Genomic DNA, 14,838 nt, shown 5'->3' with positions numbered 1-14,838 from the left:
CCCTCGGGCCCACGTCTCGGAATCTGGTAAAACTTACAAATTCAGAATCCTCACGAGTTCATGCATATGCCAAAATTACCAAAATCGGACTTCAATTGGTCCCTCAAATCACTACTCAAAGCTCTCCAATATCAAGCCCTAATCTCTCAATTTTCTTCCTTAATTTCCATTAATACCACGATTAAACAATGGAAATATGATCATAATCTCAAGTATTGAAGCTTAGGTAGCTTACCTGACTGATAACCTCCGATTTTCTCTTGAAATTCACTGCCCTAGCTCACTTACCGTCTTCAAAAATGGAGAACTTAGCAAAAATTCGCGAAGGAAACCATATATACTTTCTGACATAGGGATCCGCACCTGCGGTCCATTTCCCGCTTCTGCGTTCTAATCCACCGCATTTGCGGTTCTCACTTAAAGGCCTGGGACCTCACCTCCGGTCGCTCACTCGCACCTGCGCCATCGCAGATGCGTCCAGGCATCGCTTCTGCGGCTCCTTACAACTCACCTCTTGGCCGCTTTTGCGGCTTGATTCCGCATCTGCGGGAGTCGCACCTGCGGCCTCTCAAACGCAGATGCGGTTATGACAGCAGCCATAAACTTCAGCTGCAACTCCAAATTCCTAATTTTTCGTCAACCATCCGAAATCACCCCGAGGCCCCCGGGACCTCAACCAAAAGCACAAACAAGTCCAATACCACTGTTCAAACTTATAAAATCCCCAAAACACCTCAAACAACATCGAATAGCATCGGATTCAAGCCTAAGAACTTCAAAAACTCTCAAATTACGCTTTCGATCAAAAAGTCTATCAAACCTCGTCTGAATGACCTGTAACTTTGCACACACGTCACATTCAACACTACGGAGCTACTCCAACTTTCGGAATTCCATTCTGACCCCGATATCAAAATCTCACTATCGAACCGGAAACTTCAAAAATTTAACTTTCGGCATTTCAAGCCTAATTAAGCTACGAACCTCCAAAACACAATCTGAACACGCTCCTAAACCTGAAATCACCCAACGGAGCTAACAGAACCAACGGAATTCCATTCCGAGGCCGTCTTAACACGGTTCTGACTACGGTCCAAATTCTAAATATTACGCTCTTATTTAGGGACTAAGTGTCCCAAAACTCTCCGAAACTCCAAATAAATCATCCCGGCAACTCACAATAGCAGAAACAAACATGGGGAATGCAGTTAATAGGGGATCGGGGCGTTAATTCTTAAAACGACCGGCCGGGTCGTTACACCCATTTATTGATCCATGTTGACATCAATTAGTTAATAAGAAACATGTTGATCAGATTCGCTAAAGGCACTACTGCTATTCATGTGAACCTTCTCAATAAGTTTAGCAAACTATCTTATTCAACTAACTTCAAAAATAATTACATGACTTTAATACTTGCCATTAAGACCCACAAATTCTCTAATATACGTGTCATCCACAATACATTACATAACTTCATGACCTTTATTGTTAACCTCGGACTTAGGAAATTAATCCACTCTTAAACCTGAGTAGTTGCTTTATGCGCGTTTTAATAATTCGTCACAGTTATGGTGTCACGATTCAAATTTCATATTAGGTTATAATGGCGCCCAACATCGTTGTTAGGCAAGCCAACACTAATCAACTAGTGAATTCTCGTTTAAATAATTAGTACGTGATAACTTCTCCTTATTTATTGAAACGACCCGGCCGGTCATTTTGACAATTAATGCCCGAATCCCTTATTAACTGCTTCCCCGTGTCTTTTTCTGCTATTGTGAAGCCGGGATGATTCATTTTTGAATTTCGGAGTATTTTGGAACACATAGTACCTAAATGAGAGTTTAAGTCTTAGAATTTGGACCATAGTCGGAGCAGTGTGAAGACGGCTCCGGAATGGAATTCTGTCAATTTTGTTAGCTCCGTTGGGTGATTTAGGCATAGGGGCGTGTCCAGATTGTGTTTTTGAGGTCCGTAGCTCATTTAGGCTGCTTCGACGAGCTGGGACGCGGAAAAGAAAACCCTAAATTTTAAACCCTACCCTTCTTTGCTACATACTATCTAAGGAGCAAATCCGAAGTCGGTTCTCAAGGCCCAGAAGCTCGGGGATTGAATACCCCTATGTTCCAATCCATTATGGATTAAATAAATCTAAGTAAATTGTAGTTTTGTTTTCCACTTAATTTATTCTCCCATCTATATTTTTTTGTATCTATTTTATTTGGATTAGATTTTTAGTGCCAATCCAACACAAGTCCTTTTTTTGAATATTTATTATTGTTGTCAATTAAAATTTCTTTTGTTTTTTCTTCAATACTCAATATTATATTGACAACAGTGTATCGAACAAATATAATTCATTGTGATAAATGAAGTGGATCTATTTAGTTTTATTTTATGTTTTAAATTAATTCGAAATGTGAATGTGTCGAAAATTGAATTTTTTGAGTTTCAGGCCTATAGTGGAATTTTTTATATCGGGGTCGGAATCCGATTCCGGAAGTTGGAATAGGTCCGTAGTGGTGAATATGACTTGTGTGTAAAATTCAGGGTTAATCGGACATGGTTTGATTGGTTTCGACATCGGTTGTAGAATTTTGAGATTTCAAATTCATTAAGTTTTGATTGGAGGGTGATTCGTGGTTTTAGCCTTGTTTGAGGATGTTCGGCCCGATCCAACATAAAATTAAAATGTACACTACCGAGGGTCGAACGGCGCGAACCATAGATGCATCTATTCACCCGCTCGCGAATCATACATGAGACGCGGTAAAACATAACTTCGCTCGCGAATCATACGTGCGACGCAGTCAAACATAATTTTATCATTTAAATCATAACCCTTCCTTGATTCTTTTTCAAAAATGAAGACAATTCAACTTGAAGCCTTTAAATCTTTAGAATTTCCTCAACTTAATCCCTTTCATGACAATTAGCACATATAATCAAATAATAGTGTCCACAAAGCATGGTGTAAACTAAAACTACCCGTACATAACAGAAATAGTAGCTACGTACGGACTCTCGTCACTTCGTACGTATGTAGCCCCCACAAATGACTCCAACTTCAAAGTAATAATAAAAACAAATATGTCGTAAATTGCCGGTGCGTTTCACACGGCGCGATTTGCGATGTGTATAAAACGACTACGACATTGTAACTTGTTTAAATAAATTTCATAAATACTTAAAATGGCCAAAATATATATTTAAAAGCGGTAAAAGGGTAAAAAGTCACAATAGGTGTAGAACACGTAGTAATCGGTTAATTAAGCGGAGTTTAATAGTTAGAAATTTCAACGTAAGAGTTACGCACAAGATACACGTATGCATCAAGTCCAAGTTATACTTTCGCACATCATTAGCATGGAATGCATGTAAAAGTATATCACATAAAAAAGTAACGGGGCAGGCTCAAAACTCATCGTGTGGTCTACGATGCGGAGAATAATGGCGATGCAACACAATGCACCAGCACTACTCTTGCGCCTGCTCTTCATGATTATTTCATTGGCGAACATAGCATACTCTTGAGTCTGTTGTTCTTGCTATTTACTATATTATATTTTTCTGATTCTTGATATCTGCATCATGAGTTTTTTTTATTAGAATCTCTTAATTCGTTTGAGGGGCTTTTGCATTTTACCAGTACGCCATCACACAAATTGTCAGATTTATAAGAAGGCAGAATAGCCTAAATGACATTTATACTTGTGCTATTTTGTCATCCCGGTCCCCAAACTTAATGAAGTTTCATCTAGACACCTCTACTCGTTCAAAAGTAATACTTTAAACCCTTTTGGCCATTGACCAAGTCTATGTGGCATTTGCTTTGCTGAGTTGGATAAAATGCGTGACTACACGCTTTAAGAAGCGAGTAAAAGTTTATGATTGTAAGTAAATGCGTGGCTTAATTTTGATTATTTCGTGAAAAAGGGGCAACAACTTTAGCACCAACAAAGTAAAAAAAAAAAAATGTATGAACTACAGATGCCTTATGTAATGCGATATTAGATATTTATTAGGGCTACATCAAAAGCTTTCAAAAACAAAAAAGTCTCATTAGGGCTAGGCTGTGCCGCCGCTAAATAGACATTTTTGGAAGGAAAACTAACCCTAGAGAAAGAGAAAAATAGTTAGAAATTTTAACGTAAGAATTACGCACAACTTATTAGTTTCCGAAAAGGAAAAGAAAAAGTAGGCGGTGCCTTTGTTATATATAGCCATATAGCCTAACCCTTAAACAATTAAATCTTGAAGGAAGATGAAGAAACTTTCGTACATTGAAGCTATATCTGATTGGCGTGGCAGATTCTTGAGAGATGACCATCTATATCTGAATCTGCCACCCCACTCAGATCTAATTTCAATCTATGATTATTCCCTATTGATACATCATGGTTAACAAGTTATAGGTATGTTTTTACAGTTCTTTGTTCAATAATTGTTTTCAGTATAGTAGAAAATAATAGTATTAGGTGATGAAACTGTTAAAATAACGCAAATCTTGATTATGATGTTCATAGTATAAGATTTTACAAATATTTGTTTATGATGTTTACTCGCTGCATGAATTTACGACAAATACTGACAATTGACATGAAATCTTGGTCTAATTATTGTAGAAATAAGGGCCCATCATAACAAGTTAATAAAGAATGGATCCAAGAATTTTAACATTCTGTATCATTCTAACCAAATCTAAGTTTCATACTTTTTCTGTCTTTGAAATACGAAGCAGTAAAAGAAGATGTTGACATGGGATAAGACCGCAAATGCTTTGGCAATTTAGCAGTTGTTTTTTCATGGTGATGGTCAGAAGAAATTTAGTACTATTTGTTAAGCCAACAAGTCAAATTCCTTTTAAGTATAACTAGTCTATTGTACATGAATGCAGTAGCTCTTACTAGTTAGAATTCAGATGGGAGCAGCTACGCCGAACCTCTCCTTGGGATCCAGTAAGAACACCAAAATCTGACAAATTAGCCATGGCATGAGCAAACTCTGTTCGGAACATAGTCCCATCATCCAAAGCATAATCAATCACAACTGCTGCAGTCTTTTCATTCGCCATCAACTGTTGATCAGCAAACAGTAGCCCTCTTTCTCTCATCAAAGTCTTGTAGTAGTGATTATCAAATGAAGCTCCAACTGAGGAAAATGCAGATAGTCTCTGGGAGTATGACATAGCAGACTCACTCAGACTCCTAGCTATACGTTCACTGAACATATTGTTGATCTTACTATCCCTTCTGCCCGTTACCACGGGATAATATGGTCCGCCAGCCTAAGATGTAGGAAAACAACACGTAATAAGGAAAGATTTTGAGATAAATTTAATATCCTTATAAAAGATATTATATAGATTTAACATCCTTATAAGAGATATTATCATTTGCATAAAGCATAGTATCTCTTATACTATGCTTAAAAGATGGGGTAGAGAACAAAGCAGTAACACGACTTGATGTTCTGAGGGTTTGAAATGCCGGATTGCACATCGTAGTGCTATATTGAGGTGAGGCACACGCTTGATGACGAGCGTGGGGTCGTGCACTATTGGGGATTGTGACTTGGTCCGTCCCGATTGATGATTTTACCGCGTATTTGATTGAAAACTATTTGCTATCATCATTATTTGGGCTGAATGCCATATTTGGGCCTAGTGCCAGCTATTTGAACCCTTCGGGGATTTTTGTTGATATTTCCTCACTGTTTTGACTTTATACTTGAACTCAGTCACGTTATTTTTCACTGTTTTCAAAACTCAGCCAAGTTTACTTGCTTTAACACTGTAAATAATATTTCAAATAATATTTTGGGCCGAGCATCATTTTTACTGTTGCCCGAGTGGCTTATGTGATTTTTGGACTGAGTAAGGCCGAGGGCCTGTGTTGTGAGGATGCCTTTTGGGTCGGGCTGCACGCCGCAGCAGTGATACACTGATTTGATTATAAGGCCGAGGGCCTGAGATATGTACGCCACGAGGTGGCTTGTTGATATTGATATGAGGCCGAGAGCCTGTTATGATGCCACGAGGTGGCATGGTATTGCGCTTGGGCCGTAAGGGGCCCCTCCCGGAGTCTGCACACCCCAGTGAGCGCGAGTACCCATTGTGATGTGAGATATAGCCCGAGGGGCTTGTATGGTTCTATGTGATTGCCCGAGGGACTGATATTGTTCTATGTGATTGCCCGAGGGGCTGGTACCGTTCTGAGATATTGCCCGAGGGGCGGATTTGTTGACCTTGTGCCCGAGGGGCGAACCTTATGTGCTTATCTTTCTTATTTGCCTGTCATTTACCTGTTTAATTGTGTATTTGTGCCCGAGAGGCGGATTTCTGTACTTATCTGCACTGGTTGTTCTGCATTCATTTGCGTAACTGTTGAAAAAGTCTTTTTAATAGGAAGTTTAAACTGAGCTAAGATGTTTTGACGGATTTTACAGCCTCATGGTTTTCTACTGGCTTTCGAAACTGCTTCTATACAGCATGTTGATGCTCTTTTCGTGATTTCTGATCATTCAGTCTTTATTTATGATTATTACTCACTGAGTTGGCAGTACTCATTTTACTCCCTGCACCTTGTGTGCAGATTCAGGTATTTTCTGAGCTCGGTGGCAGTTGTCATTGGAGTTAGCAAGGTAGCTGCCTGGCGATCGCGGCTCTGCTTTCTCCCTCTTTATTCCTCCTTGTGTATTATTGAAATCTTCCGACCGTTTCGGTCTTGATGTGAATAGACAACTGTAGTAGATGCTCATGACTAGTGACACCCTGGTTTGGACTGTGTTTGGGTTGTACTTCCATATTGTTATGGTATTATCCGCTGTGTAGCATTATTAAATCACGTTTTAGCCTGTTGTGTTGCTGTTTAGCTGTTTAACTTCGAATTGGAAATGTGTCGGCTGGCCTTGTCTTCACGAGAGGCGCCATCACGACCGGGTCTGGGTTTAGGGTCGTGACACCTATATATACATGTAATCTCGGGTAGGTTTGGTTCGGTTTGATTTTTTTTAGTTAAAACCAAACCAAACCAATTATGGTCGAATTTTTTTTTTCCTATACCAAACCAAATCAAACCAGTCCATAGTCGGGTTTTTCTCGATTTGACTCGAATTCTCTGTTTGGTGCGGTTTGTCGGTTTCCTTTGTACACCCCTAAAAGAGACTATGTCCGGTTGCTTTCATTCCTTTCACATGGATCGTTTGTTTAATTATAATTTGTTCTATAAAGATAAATTTGTAAGTTTACGAGAAGGGTTTTAATGGCGACCGGACTCCTCTTCTCTGGAAGTCTAATGGTTTGGGGGACGTCGATTCCCTGGATTTTCTGGCTTCCCTTCAACCAGCCACTCTTTTAGTTCCCAAAATATACTGTAGTTGATACATTCCCAGTGACAAAGAGCTGCCTACCTTTTGTAATTCTAATTGATCATACTTGAAATGACAGTTTCCTCTATTGTTCTTGAAAAATATAATTCCACAGTAAGTATATATAATTCTACAGAAACTAATAATGTCAGAACTAATGATAAAGTCTTTGAAAACATCAACACGTTATTTGGAAATATTTCTTACTTTCTGTTAGAAAACTACCGTTTCAGAATTATATTTCATTGAGAACATTTGTCAGATTTATAAGAAATATAAACGGAAGAAATTAAAAGACTTTTCCATAGCTGATATAATAATGCGATATATTAGATATTTATTAGGGCTGCATCAAAAGCTTTCAAAAACAAAAAAGACTCATTAGGGCTAGGCTGTGCCGCTGCTAAATAGACATTTTTGGAAGGAAAACTAACCCTAGAGAAAGAGGAAAATAGTTAGAAATTTTAACGTAAGAGTTACGCACGACTTATTAGTATCCGAAAAGGAAAAGAAAAACTAGTCGGTTCCTTTGTTATATATAGCCATATAGCCTAACCCTTAAACAATTAAATCTTGGAGGAAGATGAAGAAACTTTCATACATTGAAACTATATTTGATTGGCGTGGCAGATTCTAGACAGATGATTATCTATACATGAATCTGCCACCCCAATCAAATCTGATTTCAATCTATGATTATTCCCTATTGATACATCATTATTAAAAAGTTATAGGTATGTTTTTACCTTCTTTGTTCAATAATTATTTTCAGTATAGTAGAAAAATAATAGTATTAGGTGATGCATCCGATAAAATAAGGCAAATCTTGATTATGATGTTCATAGTATAAGATTTTACAAATATTTGTTTATGATGTTTACTCGCTGCATGAATTTACGACAAATACTGACATGAACTCTTGGTCTAATTATTGCAGAAATAAGGGCCATCATAACAAGTTAATAAAGAATGGATCCAAGAATTTTAACATTCTGTATCATTCTAACCAAATCTAAGTTTCATACTTTTTCTGTCTTTGAAATACGAAGCAGTAAAAGAAGATGTTGACATGGGATAAGACCGTAAATACTTTGGCAATTTAGCACTTGTTTTTTCATGGTGATGGTCAGAAGAAATTTAGTACTATTTGTTAAGCCAACAAGTCAAATTCCTTTGAAGTATAACTAGTCTATACCATATTGTACGTGAATGTAGTAGCTCTTACTAGTTAGAATTCAGATGGGAGCAGCTACACCGAACCTCTCCTTTGGATCCAGTAAGAACACCAAAATCTGACAACTTAGCCATGGCGTGAGCAAACTCTGTTCGGAACATAGTCCCATCATCCAAAGCATAATCAATCACAACTGCTGCAGTCTTTTCATTCGCCATCAACTGTTGATCAGCAAACAGTAGCCCTCTTCCTCTCATCAAAGTCTTGTAGTAGTGATTATCAAATGAAGCTCCAACTGAGGAAAATGCAGATAGTCTCTGGGAGTATGACATAGCAGACTCACTCAGACTCCTAGCTATACGTTCACTGAACATATTGTTGATGGTGTTGTTATTCTCTGGACACTTTCGCTTCAACTCTTCAAGGAAGTCAAAAGGAATTGTTGGATCAGGGAAACCTGTCCCCATAAAATTACTGAGCCTTGGCCTAATGAATTCACAACCAATCTTCCCAATATTATGTCCCCCTTCAGGTGTAAGGAAAAAAGAACAGAAAAATTTCAATAAATGTATATTCCAAAAATAAGGCGCAGAGTATGAAGACTAAAGTAATGGGATCAGAAAGATTACCAAGGAGTGCCACTGTTTCCCTCTCATCAAATCCTCTAAGGGAAAACAACCTAAGAGTTTCGCTGATATTCCCATTTGGTCGCGGAATTTCAGCCATGGCCTCATCAAAGAATGACTCCTTACTATCCCTTCTGCCTGTTAACACGGGATAATATGGTCCACCAGCCTAAGATGTAGGAAAACAACACGTAATAAGGAAAGATTGCAGAATGTTCAAACAAAAAATAAAATTGAAGACCAATGATCCTAACTTCAGGTCTCTATCAAACTCAAGCTTGAAAGTATCTAAAATCAAATTGCTATCTTGAAAGAGAATTTGATGAGCCTTTATGTCTTAAATATTTGATGACCTTGTTTATACTTTGTAATCTTTGGTTTCTGCGTCATGCTTGAATGCATCTTTCCGGTGTTCAACTTGTATAACATAACTGTCAGTTTTGAAGCAAACTGTTTTGAGTTTCCTGGTGTATGTTTTAAACTTATTGACTGTCTAATTTTATGGCCAGCGACTCTGAAAGTCAGTTCTTTTCCAGCACATAAAAGTAGTTCTCATCTAAAGTGCTTAAGCATTTAATGTCGATGTTGTCTTCTCTTTATGTTTATACCAAACTGATAGTTCAACCATCTCATTCTAAAAATATCCAAGAGTATGTACTGCTATATGGGAACTTATGTAACTCATATTGTGCTCAAGCTCTCACCTCGAGTCAATGCAGTTTCGGTGTATCAAAACCTTGTAAGCTCGGGCTACACTAAATGAACTAGCTAAAGAGTTATAACGACTCCTAATTAATCAATTCGTTGCAACTAGCTCACACACTTGCAAAAATACCTTTTGAATTTCTAGCATGGACTTTCTTCTAATGAATTGTTCCTCACCATTTCAATAAAATCATAAATGAACTTTCTATCAAAAGAAATGGCTCCCCTAAGAATTTCTTTTTCTCCTTCCCACCCACACTGTCATCGAATCATCTGAATCGCCATAACCATCTTTCACGGGGTGCCTACATTCTTATCAGCCTGAACAACACCTTGCCGCGTTGCCAAGGTTGCAACTAGCAAAACTACGCAATCTATGAAGTAGAAAGAAAAATGAGAAGTACGTCTCTAGCTAAGTGGTCACTTTTATATACTATTTTGTATGAGATCGTTTTATCGTTTCTGGGAGGTGGTGAAGTGAGTTATAGTTATTTTGTTAAGTCATATCAATATATCCTTGTGGAAAATTCAGTAAATAGACAGATAAGAGTAGCATAGCCTCAGAGTCACACTATCCACAGTTCCCAGAAAAAATAATATAAAAAAAAATAAAATAAAAAGGGTCAGAGACTAAAAGGTGAAGAGAAGAAATAGTTTATTGGGATGAAATACGAGAGCTGCGTTGGCTGCATCTTCAATCTTTGTTACTATATGGGGGCTGTAACTGCAGCTTTATTTTTTACTGCATACAACATATATTTGTCAATGGTATTTTAGGAAGAAGTGGCAGGATTTATCATATTTTATTTAAAATAATATAGCTTTATGAAACTGCTATAAGCGAATTTTAGGATATATTTTGTTCGTAAAGCGAATTCTGAAAACAAAGAACATATCGAAATTCTAATTAAGATAAGATGATTGATGTAGTTTTCAGTGGCAGTTTCACTGGAAAGAGATTCGTTCGAGTGAGAAGCGCATTTTTCACATTTTACTTTCTTAGTGATGATAGAAATATGGAATGTGACAGAACAAATGATAGGTCCAATGGAGCTTGTGAAATAGACACTGATAATAGCCATTTGGCTCAAAAAGCTAGAAGAAACTTCTCATGATGAATAGTTTTTAAATAACTACATATTATCAGAACACACTGTTAACAAATGATGAAGGTATCAAAAGCTTTTGTTATGTACTAGGAAGAGGAAAAGACATTGGTAGTCCCTAAAATATGCCTATAGGAGTATTTTTGTCCCTTATCTATACCACTAAATATTAAATATTCCTTATCTTTATAAAAATGGACAGCTATGGTCTAACCCTTAGCAGGGTTTATAAAACTAACGGAAAAAGCTTCAAATAGTGTTAAAAATTAATGCTGTTAAATATTCTGTTAGTATCCTATCGCTCATTTTTCTGCTTCATTCTCTCGCTCTCCTACCCATCAGACCTTCTTTCTCCTGAAATCCATAATCGAACTCCACCCCTTTTCTCCCAAAATTTTGAGAAATTCAACTCGACCCTCTCTAATTTAGAAACTATGAGCCCTAGAAGAATAAATCAAAGAATCGAAGTTCATGGAATCAAAAGAAACGAAGTTCGGCGGAAGGAAAATCGAAAAATAAGCGATGTTGTATAACCATCTAGGAGTTCGTTAAAGCGATGCATTGTTTATTTTGTACTGCATCTTCTTGCAATATGTTACCAATTCGTGTGATTTGCTCGTAACGAAGTAATTGAAATTAAAGACACTTTTTTTTTCTCTTTCTGTTTTTGAGGTCTGATCCGAAGGTAAACTCTAGATACATCGCACATGCGATTGACGGCTTTTGGATCGAAGGAGAAGCTAGGGTTCAATGGTCCGGAAGCTTCCTCTCTCCCAGCAAGCAAGACGAGATCACCACTTCTCTCAGTAATGGACTTCCTTTACTTCGTAAGCTTAGCCTTAGACGTCCTTTTATAGATTCTCGAACCTCCGACAGACAGAATCTCCATGCATGCGTTCCGTAAAATTGATCTGTGCGATATCGAGTATGCTAACGCGAATCTCGAACGGTCGTAATCAAATCTCTCAATCGTTTTCTTTTTCTCCTGTCGTTAAGTAGGACTCTAAGAGCTCTACCTTAGAATGAGTTAGCTTTTGAAGCTATTGTTCTGTACTAGTTTGTAGCTCTATGCTTTGAGCCTTTTTTTTAAGAATTCAAACCTTCTGCTTCATGACCTTGTGGTAAAAAAGAGGTGGAAAATATATGATCTCTCTCAGAGTACATATCTGATTATTTTAGTTTGAATTGGTCTATTAGAATATAATTTCCTGCATAAGTTTTTCAGCTGATACCAACTTAAGGGACTGTACCTAACTCCATATAGGTATATTCACTGATGAATTCCTTTATTTTCTTCTAAAAATATGGGTACATTAATATACTTATGCACAAAGCCAGCTTCAAAATTTAAAGACGGAGAGTGCATTTTTTTTCTAACACAGAGATTGAGAAACATTAGAAAAGTGAAAACTCTGCGCTCTGTCTGTGTGAAGCTTCATGCATTCATTAAGAAACTAAAGAACTTTTTTCATGTTTATAACAAACACATTCAAATGTGTGTTCCTGAACCTTGAAAAGGGTATTTGATTCTGTAATTTTTTATCTTTTCTGGTTACAAAGTCGGTGAATAATCTTGCATTGGAAGCAGAGGATTCCAAAGGTGCAGTTTGAGTTTACAAGGTCATGAAGTGATGGGATACTAATAGAATATTTAACGACGCTATTTTTAACACTATTTGAAGCTTTTTCCGTTAGTTTTATAAACACTTTTAAGGGTTAGACCATAGGTGTCCACTTTTATAAAGATAAGGGATATTTTATATTTAGTGGTATAGATAAGGGACAAAAATACTCCAATGGGCATATTTTAGGGACTACCCTCGTACTAGGAACATCTAAATATGCACAACAAGATCATATGAATTACACTTACAAATCAGTAAAAGAATAAGAATTTTTTTTAAAAGGAAACCTCAGGTAGTTACTACAAGAAACAAAGAACAAGGCCAGACTCATACCAGAACGATGCCATCTCTTGTTGCAAGGACAAGGATATCAGAACAAGAGACCACCTCAGGACATGCCTCCTCAATTTCGTCTTTTATCATGTCGATGAAATTGAACCCTTTCAGTGTCCTATTTGGGATTGCCTCGCGTTCAATAGTCTCATTCTTACTATTGTCAGCAAGCAGAACAGATGCGTCGCAGCCCTGGAATTAACAGAGTAAGAAATTACATAAACATACGAACTTAGAAAGGAAAGGCAAAGATATTGTGACTGTCTTCACAGGTGACATTAGTAGTTGTCAGAGTCTTAGAGTGGCTATTGAGATTTAAGAATAAAAACTTCATTGATATTAAGCATCTCCAAATTTTCCTATAAAGTAAAGGGAATGCTAAACTCAGTAAGCAACGAGAAGAGTGCTAATGCTGAAAAATATATAATTAGAATAAGAGTGCACATTTGATATTCAAAGAGCATCTACAGTTGAAAGCTCGATAACAACTAAGACGAGGCACAAATATAAATGAGAACATATGAAGAATGACAAGCACATGGCACACAAATTAAGATAACAAAGCAAATTAAAAAGAAAGAAAACAGCCACAAATACACTGCAGAAATACAAGCATTACTGCTCACATCAGGAACTACAGGGCAGGACACAAAAGAATAAAACATCCAAAGAATTATGTACGCGGGAACAATATAGATAAAACTACATGCTAAGTAATCTAAACTCATTAAGAGCACTTATTAAAAATAGGAATGACAACAGTAACTGACTCGGTTGAAGCAGTTATGATCCTTGACTTAGAAAAGACTAACACAAGGCACGAGAACACATAAATTCACATGAAGAATTAAAAGGTTACAATGCAACAGATGAAAATTTTCAAGGCTAATTATAGAAATGTCAGAGGAAATGAATTAGAGTGAAATAAGGCATGAACTAGAACCAAGAATACCAGTAAGAAATGCAAAAACCAGCATCATATACACCACATATTAAGACTTCCTAAATGCTTTTCTTAACCTCCATAGGAGGCTAAATTCCTCCCCATCCCCAAAAAAGAAGAAAAATTAAACCTAATGCTTGAATTCACAAAACACCCGATTAAATGAATCCAATGAACAATGCACAAAAAGATAAAGAAAAACACACATGAAGAATTCGGAAATTGCAACAAAGTAGAAAAATATGGAGCACGAAGAAATTACAGACTAAGAAAAAACAAAATAATTTTGGAAAAATGGGAGAATAGGGCACGGTACCCCAATGAAACAATCATGGAAGAGCAGGCGCAAGAGTTGTGCTGGTGCATTGTGTTGCATTGCAACTATTCTGTGCATAGTAGACCACACCATTTCCTCTACATCCCTTTCGCATTGTTCCTCATAATAATTATATTTGATTGGCGTGGCAATTAAAGCGCCAATTGTCGCCTGGGCCATCACAAGGAACGCAACCAAGAAGGAAAGAACCGCCATGGAAACCAACTTCTTGCTCAACATTTTGAATATTGAGTGGAAAATGTAGCAGAGAGTTTGGGGATATATATATATATATATATATATATATATATATATATATATATATATATATATATATATATTTCACATTAACGTATTAAACATTCGGGATAGGATAATAAAAGGCTTCTCCTCTTCTTATTTTTTATAATTTAGGCAGAGAATAAAAATAATCTGTGAGAGTTTGGGTCCAAATGATAAGAGTTTTATAGTAAAGTTTTTATGTGGCACCTATTATTTTCGCCACCCATTGAATTTATACTCATTTTTTAAAATAAAATTAAAATTTAACCGATACCCAATTATTGGGTTACTTTAGATACACACTTTTTTCTTCTTCTTCGGTGTTGCTTTTGTCTTCTTTGTGCTTAGAGTTTTTTC

At 36.9% G+C, this 14,838-nt stretch overlaps 1 protein-coding gene across 3 annotated transcripts; it reads right to left on the bottom strand.

Moving 5' to 3' along the window:
• Window positions 1-4,869: 4,869 nt before the first annotated feature.
• LOC109208307 (putative Peroxidase 48) lies at window positions 4,870-14,469 on the bottom strand. 3 transcript variants are annotated; one of them, XM_019371396.1, is made up of 5 exons: window positions 14,200-14,469; window positions 12,941-13,132; window positions 9,175-9,340; window positions 8,929-9,071; window positions 4,870-5,242 (listed from the first exon to the last, which is right to left on the bottom strand). In XM_019371396.1, exons 1-5 carry the CDS (start codon window positions 14,437-14,439, stop codon window positions 4,910-4,912), a joined length of 1,074 nt encoding a protein of 357 aa, XP_019226941.1. In that variant the 5' UTR covers window positions 14,440-14,469; the 3' UTR covers window positions 4,870-4,909. The 3 variants fall into 3 exon arrangements, with proteins under 3 accessions (XP_019226941.1, XP_019226940.1, XP_019226938.1); XM_019371395.1 differs by having other exon boundaries at window positions 5,202-5,290; window positions 8,597-9,071; XM_019371393.1 differs by lacking the exon at window positions 4,870-5,242 and having other exon boundaries at window positions 8,331-9,071.
• Window positions 14,470-14,838: the final 369 nt, after the last annotated feature.

Source organism: Nicotiana attenuata, unplaced genomic scaffold (genome assembly GCF_001879085.1).
Source record: "Nicotiana attenuata strain UT unplaced genomic scaffold, NIATTr2, whole genome shotgun sequence".
Taxonomy (NCBI): domain Eukaryota; kingdom Viridiplantae; phylum Streptophyta; class Magnoliopsida; order Solanales; family Solanaceae; genus Nicotiana; species Nicotiana attenuata.
Note: the sequence above shows the minus strand (reverse complement) of the source record. Positions and strands in the feature narration are given on the sequence as shown.